This window comes from Solanum dulcamara, chromosome 2 (assembly GCF_947179165.1).
Source record: "Solanum dulcamara chromosome 2, daSolDulc1.2, whole genome shotgun sequence".
In the NCBI taxonomy this organism is placed as follows: domain Eukaryota; kingdom Viridiplantae; phylum Streptophyta; class Magnoliopsida; order Solanales; family Solanaceae; genus Solanum; species Solanum dulcamara.
In genome coordinates this window covers 3,991,361-4,004,285 of record NC_077238.1, presented here as the reverse complement: position 1 = coordinate 4,004,285, position 12,925 = coordinate 3,991,361, and the positions used below count along the sequence as shown (strand labels likewise).

The 12,925-nt window shown below is 28.4% G+C and overlaps 1 protein-coding gene across 1 annotated transcript; it reads left to right on the top strand.

Moving 5' to 3' along the window:
- Positions 1 to 7,249: 7,249 nt before the first annotated feature.
- LOC129874431 (uncharacterized) lies at positions 7,250 to 8,352 on the top strand. Its single transcript, XM_055949722.1, has one exon. The coding sequence runs from the start codon at positions 7,351 to 7,353 to the stop codon at positions 8,284 to 8,286; it is 936 nt and encodes a 311-aa protein (XP_055805697.1). The 5' UTR covers positions 7,250 to 7,350; the 3' UTR covers positions 8,287 to 8,352.
- The last annotated feature ends 4,573 nt before the right edge of the window (positions 8,353 to 12,925 follow it).

The window sequence follows — 12,925 nt, the reverse complement described above, 5'->3', positions numbered from 1 at the left end:
TATATAATTAAAGTGCAAGCTGTCATGAGTGTTGTTAATCATCATCAAATGACATAAATGTACCTTTTTGTTAATAATTGTAAAGTTAAACATTGAGTTTTGTGATAAACAAAGCTATTTCAGTTAACTTTAAATTCAATCTTCAAACTAAAACCCACTAACATAAACATATTGTGAATTTTAATATATAGAGTACTTATTACTATATACACCATTCCAACAAGTGGGTGCCAACTTATTTCATAATTAATATAACCACAGGAAATTAAATGTGATCTACAAAATTCATGAAAATCACAAATATAAAATATATTTCAAGTCGTGAAATCAATCATAAATATTTGTATTAAAATAGATGTTTACATTATATTTTTGAGGGCGCGAACGTTTTTTGAATTTAGCGTGAACGCGGAAGAATGCTTCATGCATTATGCATTAAGTTGTCTTTTTTAGATACATAATGTACTTGTTTTGGGGTCCCAATTAATTCATATTCGTATTATGTAAGTGTCATTAAAAGAGAATTAATCACTCTCTATTCAGATTCTTTTCATTTTTATGATTCGATCCAGCAGGGACCTAATTAAATATACATCCTATCATAATTTTTAAATGTGGTAAATATAAAAATTAGAAAAAAGGTTCAAGAACCAAAAGGGTTCGTGTGACGGTTTTGATTTTAATAAAACCAACAATTGAAATAAATATTTGGAAAGGGACACAACCAAAAAAAAAAAAAAAAATTGTTAGCTTTTGTTGTTGTCATTACAATGATGCACTTGGAATTGGGCGTGCAATGAGCCTGCATTCTTTGGTATAATAAACAAACACCAAACATGCTATAGTGCATGTAAATGTGGCATGGCTTTAGGCGCTGTGCTATAAAAAATGGTTGTTTATATATTCTTAGCATATATAGTAAAAATATGATAATCGAGTCTAACTCAACCTCAAAAGCTAGTTCATTATAGAAGGATTGTCCAAGTTCATATAAGGAATCCAATTTCTTGATTTGGGAATTCTTAACATATATTATACATTTATACTTCTTTCATTTCATTTTACTTGACTTCAATATTAAGAATGAATGTTGTAATTTACTCGGCCATTTTTTCGCAAATCAAGAGAATTTGTTACTTCTTTCTCATACATAAAATAGTAATAGTTAAATTAACAGTTGCAAATACGATTAATAATATTGATCTAATAAAATACATTTATTATTAAAGTTTTCTTACAACGTATGCCAAGTCAATAGAATTCAAATAATATTAGACAAAGAGATCGAATATTTTCGCCCCCAACCCACCTTTTTTTCTCCTTTCTAAAAAGAGACCTTTTTTTTTGGAAAGATAAAAAGAGACTACTTGCTTGTATTTAAAGATACTGCACACGTGTGTGTGTTTGTAGGGCCTAAGGCAAAAGATGAGCATGGATGTGTGATAAACTAGATTTTAAAAGGTAGAGACAGAGAAGCCGATTCAAAATTTAAAGTTTATAATTTTTTTAAATGATTTCAAATAATATATAATAATTGAATTCACTTTCTAGCTTAATACATACATATGATTTGGATAATTAAATTTGTGTGAACCAGTATCGTCTTAACAAAATTGGGGGCCTATAGACAAACTTTATTAAGAAGTCTTTATTTTTTTAGGTGACATACATAAATTGAATGACAATAATATACCATGTGTAATCCTACAAGTAAGTTCTGCGGAAGGTAGGATGTACACAGATTTATGAAGTAAGAAGGTAAACAATGCAAATTTTCAAAATAAAATCTAGCTTAAGAATTTAATAAATTGATATAGCCATATCGAAATAGAATCACGCTAAATCTGATAAATTGATATAATGGTATCAAAATAGTATTGTGTTACTTTAATATAATAATAACTTGTTGCAATGCTTGAAATTTGAAGAAGACATTAAAAAGCAAAATTGATCTTTTTGAAAACAGGCAATAGTATATAGATTTTGCATAATGCAAAAGATTTAACTTTTGAGAGACTTCAGTATTTTAAATAATAAGTAAATTTTTCGGGGCGGTAAGCACCCCTCAATTCCAACCCTAAAGTTGTAAGTTTGAGTCATCAAAAGGGAGCAAAAAAGGCGGGAGCTAAGAAAAAAGAAAGGGAAGGATAAGAAAGGCAAATATAGAAACAATGATGTGGGATCATGTTAATAATCATAATATAATTAATGAGACAATAAAATAGGTAGCCACGTAAAAACGAATACTATAATTACCTAAAAAAATATTTTATTTCTCACTTATTATAATGATCTCCACATTAAATAAGATAAAAAATTATTATATTTTCTACCCAAAAGTTCTTTACAAATTTAATAATACATGATTATTTTTTTAACTATATATATAAAATACATCTTTAAAAAAAATTAGAGGCCCCAAGCGATTGCTTTAGTGGCCTTATGATCGAGACGATCCCGTGTGAACCTGTAAACAATACTTTAGATTTGTCCCTAATTATTAAAAAAAAAATCCTTTCATAAGGCACTACGAGTAAATAAGCCTCGTGAACTTTTAACTTTTAATGTTCTTAAAAATAAAATAACATTTAAAATTATAATATTATATATATTTATGAAATTATAGATAGTTAATTAAGTTGAATAAATTTGAGAAATTGTAAACAAAATCAATTTAACTATCTAGTAATAAATGAATAAAAAGAATAATCTAATTCACCAAATTCATAAATTATAGAATAACATATTAATCTGTAACTTCTAGTCAAATATTTAAAAAGATGCAAAAATAAAAGATGCTATATAATGTTGTTGTACAAGTCAACTTAGGTGCACCTAAGTTTGATCAACAAATAATTTAAAGATAAAATGTTATGGGGCGTGCAGACGATATATTTTCATATTTCAATTTCAAGAATTAAGAGTCTAGTTACTCTTATTATAGGTTGACTGGTCCGAGTTAGTAATGCAGAAATTAATTATGTATATATATATTTTTAATTTTATATAAAATAATATATAAATTTACATACATATTTTATTTATGTGGAGTTGTAAGATAATAACCAAAACAGTACCATATTTAATGTGCTATATTTTGTACCAAACATAAATATTAATTGTACTGATTTTAATATATGAACAAACCCCTTCCTAACCAGTAATCAAATGACAATATTTCTCTATGCACCAAGATTGTGGTGCGCGCAATGGTGAAACTGCTTCACTATTAACTAAATATTTCAAATTCGAGCTTTAAATATGGAGAAAATTTTGTTGGGAGAGCCATCTAAATAAGCTCCGCATTTCGTAATTTAAATTTAACTAAGATTTTAATGTGGATTTCGAACATTAAAAAAAATAATCTCTATGCGAGCACCTTTTTTTTTCTTTCTCCTAGCCTATGAATTATATATTGAATTTCATAATCTTGAACTTTATTTAATTTCTTGAGTTGAAACGTGTGATGCCTTTCAAATCAATGCATGTATCTTTCTACAATTTGATCAAGTTTTCTCTGACTACAAGCATAGTAAAGTGAAAACTCAATGGAAAGAAAGAAACATCATCGAAGATTGTTGTGGAATAAATATGCATAATAATATATTTAAGTTAAATTAAACGTTTCAGATTTAAATTCTAAATATATAAAAAAAATCCAATAAAAGCCCTTTCTTCCTTAATAAGCCTTACACTGTATAAATTTAAATTAATTAGATTCTAATACAAATGTTGAACATTGCAAAAAATAAAAGAAGACAATGAAAAAAAAGATACACCAACATAAATTGAGGTGGGATGAATAAGATTCCTCCATAAAAAATCATGATAAAAAGTGTTTCTTTCTTAATACACCTAACATAATGTAAATTCAGATTAATCAAACTCTAATATAAATATTAAATACCGGGAGAATTGAGGTGGAAGGAATAGGATTCCTCCTTTCCTAAATCATCGGGTTCTAATTCTAGCTAGGTATTTTTTGTTTTTTGTTAATATTAACGACCTTTTTAATTCCTTTAGTAAGCTCTATATTGTACAAATTCAAATTAGTCGAATTTTAATATAAACATCGAACACATAAAAAATAAAAGAAGTGACCCTCGAAGTGAAATGAGTAAATCCACCACGACACGACACATAAATACATCAAAATGACTACACATTCCAATTTCATTTTTTTCATGTTGAGATAGTGGGGTGTGTGTGTATATATATATATACACATATATACTCAAATCAACATTCCTTGATTGAGTGTCACCAAATTTTGCAACATATCAATATGATGAATCTAAATTAATTGAAAAAAGTTAGAGAAACGTTACATTAAGCAACTTAAAATAGTTAAATCCAAGAAGAAGATGCTAAAATTGTACTATAAAACTAAAATAACATATGGGAAAAAAACATTCATATAATATATTGTATTAAATTGCAAACTTAAGGTGGACTATTATTTGATAATAAAAAGACAAACAAATAAAGTCTAAACACAATATGTTTAATAATCTCAATAGATAAATCAGGATGATGAGTAAGTTAGTCGAATTGATGGCAACACATCAGTTGAAATTATTAGAAACACCTTTTTTAGTTTTGTAATATTAAATAATTTTAAGTTATACAAAATAATTTCATATTTGTTATTCAATTAACTCAACTTTAAATAAAATTTCTGGTGATTACTGTTTATTTGTCTTGTCATTATAGTAGAAGATAAAAAATATAGGTGAAAAGTCAATGATTTTTTTTTTGTGGCCTATTGTAATCTCTGGACTCTGATGGTACAACTAAAAAAAATTATATTAAAGTTTTGAAATTTAATGAGGGTGGCAGTAGGTCCGTATTCAAACTTAGAAAAAACTTATTGAAAAAAATATAGTCAGTTTAGTAATTTTTAGAGGTTGGGTTAGATTTAACCAATTGAAAATTTTTGTGATTGATATTAGAACGCTGGATATTAATGAGTCGTGTTACAATAGTTGAATTTTTTTTATTCTTAATCAAAAAATTCGAATTTGAATTTTTATGAATAAAAAAAAAAATCTTGTTCAAAACACCATTTTCAAAAATGACCTCATAATACACGAATTTGAATTTAATCAAGACTTTCATGCGAATTCGAATAATCGATATTTTGCTATTTAATATTGATACCTTTAATTTTTATAAGATTGAATTTAAAATTTTCGATTTATAGTGAAAAAATCTCAATTATTCCGACAACGTCTTATAATGTGCAGCAGCAAATTTCATGTTACAAGTAGCTAGGGGATCCAATACAAAAATATACATGTCAAGGGGACACGTGTATAAGGTGAACATATTTATTTCTCTAATAAATTCTAATGAATCATAATTGTAAAAAAATAAATAATCAAAATAGTGGGGACAAAAAAATAAAAAATGCTTATGCCTCTCTGATTTGTTACTTTCAACTTTCATCCCCACTTGCCTTCAAGTTATTGTGAAAAAGTTTATATATTATGGGTAATTAAATAAGTTAAATTAAATACTTCCCTCATTTTAATTTATTTATTTTACTTTTTTAAAATCCATTTATAGAAAAATATTTTTTTATTAATAATTCTTTAATTTTAACTTTTCACACATCATGTTTAAGATCATAAATTAAAAAATATTTTGAGACATTCTACATACTTTTAGTTTACATTCACAATATTTAATCTTAAATTTTTTATCAAGTCAAAATTAAACAAACAAATTGAAACAAAAAAAGTATATAATAATAATACTGCAAGATTATGTATAATTAGATTTTTTTGAGGCATAATAATATTTTTTATCCTTGAATTATTAGTTTATTTTAACTTTGATTTTTATAATAGATGACTCACATTTAATCTTATTAAAATATACATTTTAGACTCTTTAGATAAAAAATATATTATATATTTTAAAAAATTCATAAACTTTTAATTCTGAATCAACTCGTCAATACGATAAAATTGGTAAAAAGATACAAAGACAACTATGAAAATGGCATAGCATTGATAAGTTTGATAGATTGATTGATGAAATTCTTTTTTACATAGGACAAAAGACTAATTATATGATATGATCATGTAGATTAATTCTCACTACATTTTTCTCAAGTTTCTTTATGGCATTTTGCATTTATCTATCTCTGTAGTTAGAAAAAAAGAAAAGTTGACTTTGATTGATTTAAATAAATACATTTTCAAAATAATCATTATGGCATTTTGTATTAATCTTTTTCAGTACTTAAGAAAATGGAAAGTTGATTCTGATGGATAATCACATGCAAAATCCAATTCATGATTTCTTTATCCAAATTAATACTCCTTCAATTTATATTACATTTTTTGTTTTTTGAGATCCAAATTGCGTAAATTTTAATAACATCTTACAATATTTCCCCCCAATTATATCGTGTGTTGAAAAAATTACAATTTATAGTACTCTTAATCAAATTTAATTTAGCTTCAAATATTAGTTAAATTGATTCGGAAAATCAAAAGGTGTTACAAAAATTTATACACAATAATATTTTTTCCTCAGTAAACTAGTTATTTACTACATTGTGATATTGATAAGATATTGATAGGATTTGAACTTTCTACCTTAATTAAGGAAGACAGAAAACTCACCAAGTGAACTAGTCTTCAACCCCATATTAGTCATTGTTAAAAAGTCAATTTGATAATAAAAATTCCGTCAAATCAATGTTTAAAATTTGAGTAACTAAAATAAATTTGAATTCCGAAAAGTTGTAAACATTTTTTGTGGAATAATTCATTAAGTACTTTAAAAATATTTTAGAATCGTAGGCGGAGGAGCAAAAGGAGGATTCCGTCCGAGGAGGGGCTCACATTTAATTAGCTAATTGGTGAGGCAATAGCTTATCAAGACAATAAGCTGGTCCGAGAGGATAATCAGTCACACTGAGACTAAGACACTATCCAGACTCGCAATGAATTTTTTTCCACAATGGGCGAAAGCCCAATGATGCAATACCACGAGGAGGCAGAAGGCCCGCGAGTGGTGAATTTTTTTTTTCGAAGAAGAAGCCATGACGGTATCTAAAAAACAAATAATATCATCAGATACCAAATAGGAAAAATAATTATAAAGTAAAGAATTTTAATCTTTTTTTTTGCTAAAAAAAATTTGGTAAGCAAAAAAAAAAAAAGAGATTATCCCCGCCCCCCCCCCGGCAACACCCAACCCCCAAATCCCCAACCCCTCGCTATTTCTTTCATAAATAAACGTAAAGTGAACGCCTCCATTCTCTTTTTCCCCTTAAAAAAAGCTCACTTATCCTTCAAAAATCACTTCTTTTGATTAACAAAATCAAGAATTGCCATGAAAGACAGAGGCAAAGCTGCAGTTATAGAAACCATTTATGGTGAAAACAACAAAAATTCAGATTTCAATTACTCTGTTTCATCAGATATCCCCTGTTTGAAACACCCAAATTCATTCCCTATTGGGATTTGTTCTTTTTGTCTCAAAGAAAAATTGGTCAATCTAATTTGTTCTAATCAGTTCTTGTCTGATGAAACTGAAAGAAACTCTTCTTCTTCTTGTTCTGTTGAAGTTGGTAGTGTTGGGAGGATTTCATTTTTGCTAGAAAATGAAAAACAGAGCAAAACAGAGCAAGTAATCTTGCTGAGGAGCAGCAGCAACAGTGTTGAAATCAAGAAGAATCGTAACGGTTTTTGGAAAATCAAGAGATTTTTCAAGAAGAATAGAGAAAAGGGTGATGAAAAAAGTGAAATTTCAGGACCCATAGAAGGAGTTGTTTCAAGATCAAGATCACTCTGTAGTTTCAGAGGTGGTGGGGGTGGTGATGATGGTAGCAGTGATTACAGATTTTCAAGTGCAAAAATCTCTGATGTTACTGGTGGTTTGTTATTTGATGATTTCAAGAATCTAAAGAAAAAATGTTGCTCGGACTCTCCAAATTTGTTGCCTGTCCTTCAAAAACGAACTATGTTTAGAGGATCCGATGCATTTTTAAAGAGTCCGAGCAACAAAACAACTACTACTACTATCATGGATGATGATGATGAAGGTTTTATAGATTTGAAACTTGATTTATTATCGGAGCCAAAATTAGAACTTTTTTCAGAATCTACAAATTCAATGGGGAATTTAAGAGGTGGATCTTGTAGAATGAATGAATATGACAGACGGATGAAAAAAGGTAACAATGGAAAAGGAAACAGAGTATGGAAATGGATTTTCAAGAAAAGTAAAAGGGATGAAATTAATAGTAATTTGATTATTAAGTCTTAATAATTTTTTTAGATTTGGTTACTTTTGTTGTAGTAAGCAAAGTAAATATACAAACTTTACCTTTAATTTGCTTTAAATTTAGTTTACTTCTCTTTTTCCTTTTAACTATGGTTTATTCTTCTTCTACATGCTGTAGTTTTTCTAGTTGATTTTTATTAAAAATAGTACATACAAAAGGATGGTCTCTTTTTCTTTTGCCAAATTATGTTTGTTGGTGTGTATGAATATCTCGAGTTTGAGCTTTAAAATAGATTTTCATTTTGGATAGGAGGCATTTTTTCTTTAGTAGATTTTACACGACGGAAAAATAAATTAATAATAGCTCAAAGTGAAAATCGAAAATCAGGGGCAGAAGGTAACATATAATATATGTATTTGACAGAATCTAATGGTTCTGGTCTAAATAATGTATCAGTTTAAGAAGTCACTAAGGTTGAAAAATAAAATTTAAAATTTAATTACTTAACACTTAAAATCGTGTCTTAGATTTTAGAATTCTTAAAATTCATACTCTGACTACACTTTTGCGGCGGTGGAAAATAAAAATACATTTTATTTTATGGTTATTAAGTTGTTGGGGGAAAGCTAAAAGAAAATCAACAAGGCGGGCAACCCAAAGTTAACGATGGAAGAGTAAGAATCCGTTTGGATGGGATTAAAAAAAGTAATTTTTATGTATGAAATATTTTTAGAACTTTGAAGTACTGAAAGTTATTTTTATAAATAAGCAGTTGAGTGTTTGGATAAAAGTGCTTAACTGAGGAAAATAATGTAAATTTTAGGGTTAAAAGAATAAAAAGGGTAGTTTGGGAATTTAGTTAAAATATAAGGGATATAAAAGTAATTTCCATGGTCAAAGAAAATGACTTTAAGCACTTAGGAAAAAAAAGTTAGGAATCCTAACTTTTCATTTTTGACTGACTTTAAGAATTTTATGGCTTAAAGTTAGCACTAGGCAAACACGTCCAAAAGCTAAAAAGGAGTTTTAAGTTGGTTTTGACCAACTTAAAGCCCATCCAAACGGGCTCTAAAGCCCTTTGTATGAATTCACTTTTAGTAGAGGTCATTTTACCTCCAAACTAAATTTTTTTATTGCGAATTCAAATTAGTTGGACTCTAAATAATAATAATATATTAATATAATTTTATAGTGGGGTTTTAAAAAGATAGTGTATATATAACCTTATCTTTATCTTATGAAGATAGATATGATATTTTCGGTATATTCTTGGCACAAATAAAGCATAACAAAATCAAATATGAAAATGGAGATATTATAGTGAAACAGTGATGTTGTACATAATCGAAAAGAGATCAGTAACAACAACACATAATACGATAATTGAAACAAGAAAATAGCAAGTACTAATAAAATTAAAAAACAAGATAGTAAACAAGTAATAATAATAAATATTGACAAGAGAAAGTAGAAAATACACGACTACCCTACTGATCTTCTATCCTAATACTCAATCTCCATATCCTCCTTGCTAGTCGAACTCTAAAGAGAATATCAAACACTGAATGCAAAATCCAAATAAAAAAACACATTCTGACCAAAGCTCTTTGCTTACCTGAACCTTATGATAAGGAACACTTTACCCGCTTAGTGAGTTTACTAGACACGAACCTACGTAAGTACAATAAGTATATTTCGAATACTAAATAATTAAAAAAAAGTTCTATGATAAAAGGAAAATAAAATGAAGACAAATATTCAGAATACATTTTATAAAAAATTTTGTGGGCTCAAATATGTTTACTCTACTCTTGAGTATTCTTCAAAATTATTGTCGCACTTATATTAGATCCTCCAGAAATACATATTTCTAAAGCTCAGAAATACAATAGACGATATTTTTAAAGAATCCGAACAACATAGCTCCAATCACATAAATTTTGGATGTATAATATCTAAAGATCTGAATGAATGGTATAAATGTGGGTCAATTCACAGAGGTTTTGAGTCACTTTCAGAAATTGAAACTGATCCTATAGATGGGCTTTACCCACAATGGTTTTGTGGTCCAAAAATATTTGTACAAAAAACATTTAAAAGCCCAAATCTAAACCATTGCCCTACCTTTAGATCCTGTTTGTTTGATAAAATTTTGTTTTGGTATAAAAAGAAGGGTTTTGTTATTTGTCTCTCTCTCCTTTTTCTTTTTTATATTTTCTGATTTGGGACCAATCTATGATCTTGACACTAAAATAATTTGTCTCAAGAAATTATTTTAATTGTTAAGAAAGAAGAAGAATAAGAAGAAGTTGATGATTAGTTTGAAAGAAATTATTTTCTTTTTTCGAATTATCTTTCAGAATAACTCTAGTCACAAAAGATAAAATGAGATGTAAATTACTTTAACCAAATGTAGATGTATGAAAGCAAAGGGCGAAATCAGTCTTAAAGCTATTTGGTCCTGACTCAAAAGTCGAACTCTATATTTATATTATAAAATTTATTTAATATGTATAAATAATTTATCAGAACTCAATAAGCAAAAAGATAATAGTTTAGAATTCAAAAATAAAAAAATTGATGAAATACAATACATATCTTGCATTCATTTGGTGTACATAAGTGCATGTAAAATTACATTAAGCGCATGTTAAATTTTACTTAAAGTCATTCGTATACTTATTTAGATTTTTCACACCGTCATGAAAAGTAAAATATAGTTGAATACTATTAATGTTACAATTTTTGTGGTATAGTAGTGAGATTGCTTCACCCTTAATCAGAGATCTCAGATTCGAGTCCTGAGAAAAAAAAAATCTGTTGGAAACGCCAATCCCGAATGGGCCCAGCAGTGCGGATTTCTAAATTTAGTCGGAGCTCTATAAATTTCGAATATCGGATGGAAAACCAAAATAAATGTCACAATTTTTATTAGAGAAATCAACCATCCCTATTAATACAGAGAACATTTGACCCCACCAAACTTAGGTATCTTCACTGTAAAGTCAAAGCACATAATTGAAAGTTGTCCTTCAATATATGATCTTCTTGAAAAGAAAAGTACTGCAACATTAATGCATGCCACTACAGCCAAAGGCTAAAAATCATACGGTAGGAAAATGGTATGCCCCTTCATGTTCATCAAGGATGGATAGCATAGAGTTATGGGTTACAAAATTAGCTCATGAAAATGTAACTGATTAAACTGTTTAAATTTGACCAATTGAGATGGACATATATTCATGATCAAGGGCGAGCAGGGGGTAATTGTCAGGGTGGTCATCCAGTTCAAATTTCCTTAACGAAAAATTGTATTGTATATATAAAGTATTTTATATATATATATAAGACTGAAGGTTGACTCAGTGGTTTAGGGTTTCAAAATTCACCATTGAAGTTTCAAGTTCAAACTCCATGCACTATATTTTTATTTTTCGAACTCTCATAATGAAAATGTTCATGACGGGCCACCTTGGGCGTAGACAAAAGAGATCTAAAAGTTTGGCTAATTTTAGACTAAATAATAGTCCAATTTAACCCACAAGATAACTAAGAAATTACACCCAATGATCTTGCAAATAAGTGATCTTGAACTTTAGACCCACACTGCTTCGTAGACGAACTCTTAAGGTCAAAAATTAAAACTTGTGAAACTGAAAGGTTTGCTCATAGAACAAAGCGAGGTCAAAAGTTCAAGGCCAACCGCCTCCAAGGTCATTCTTGGAAATCACCTCAAGAAAACTTGTTAATTTTGTTTGTTTGTTGATGTATTAACTATAGCCATGATAAATAAATAGAAGTTGTTTTAGTTTCTTGGCTCAAAATGTTAAGGTCCTAGTTTTACCTCAGGACAAAATTATTCCATTTTAGCTGACATATCTTGAAACAAAGCAAGATGCTAACAACACTAACTTTCTCCAAAAGGATGAATGTAAAAATAAGAAAGAGGTAAGAGATTAATCTTCTTCACCAAAACGACTGAAAATAGGATAGATCAAATTTTGTTAAGTTCAAATCATAGTGATTATTCATTAATATGTATCAAATGATTGAAAAACCGGGAACAATTTACTTAAGCTACTGAGTTGACATTCATAAATTAAAAACATCAGGACAACATTCATACAACATTATGAGCAATTTCAGATTACTAGCCTGAAGAGGGGTGGCTTTATTGCTAAGTCAATAGCACTTGAAGGACATCCACTACTTCCTCTCAAACCATAGTTATATTATTTGATTAGGTCATCGAATCTTTTATTTCTCTTGAGATTTCTTCGATGTTTAGTTCTACACACGCCTTTTTTTGGAGGTCTACAACCATTATGTGACATAGGAGTTACTTCTCATAAGAAGGCCAATAGTATATCACTTCAACGAATTGCTCGTAATGATGCATGCCTTCCAAGATCGGGACCCTTTGTCATGACTTTTCTGCTCGTTGCATTCCTTGATCCACTACTATATCAATATTTTGAAAGATGCAGGAAAGAAAATAAATTTTGTTTCCAATAATCAGCTGGTTGAAAGGCTTTCTGTATTGGATCAAATATATTTGATTAGATCACAAAGTGCCAGAAAAATTGACCATCAACATGATCCTTTTTCACTAAATCGGAATATATAAGACGTATACATGAGATACAATAATATATGTGTGATATACACAATTTACATACC

What these genes read in the sequence shown, in the direction of transcription:
- LOC129874431 (XM_055949722.1), top strand. Translation starts at nt 7,351, where the DNA reads ATGAAAGACAGAGGCAAAGCTGCAGTTATAGAAACCATTTATGGTGAA.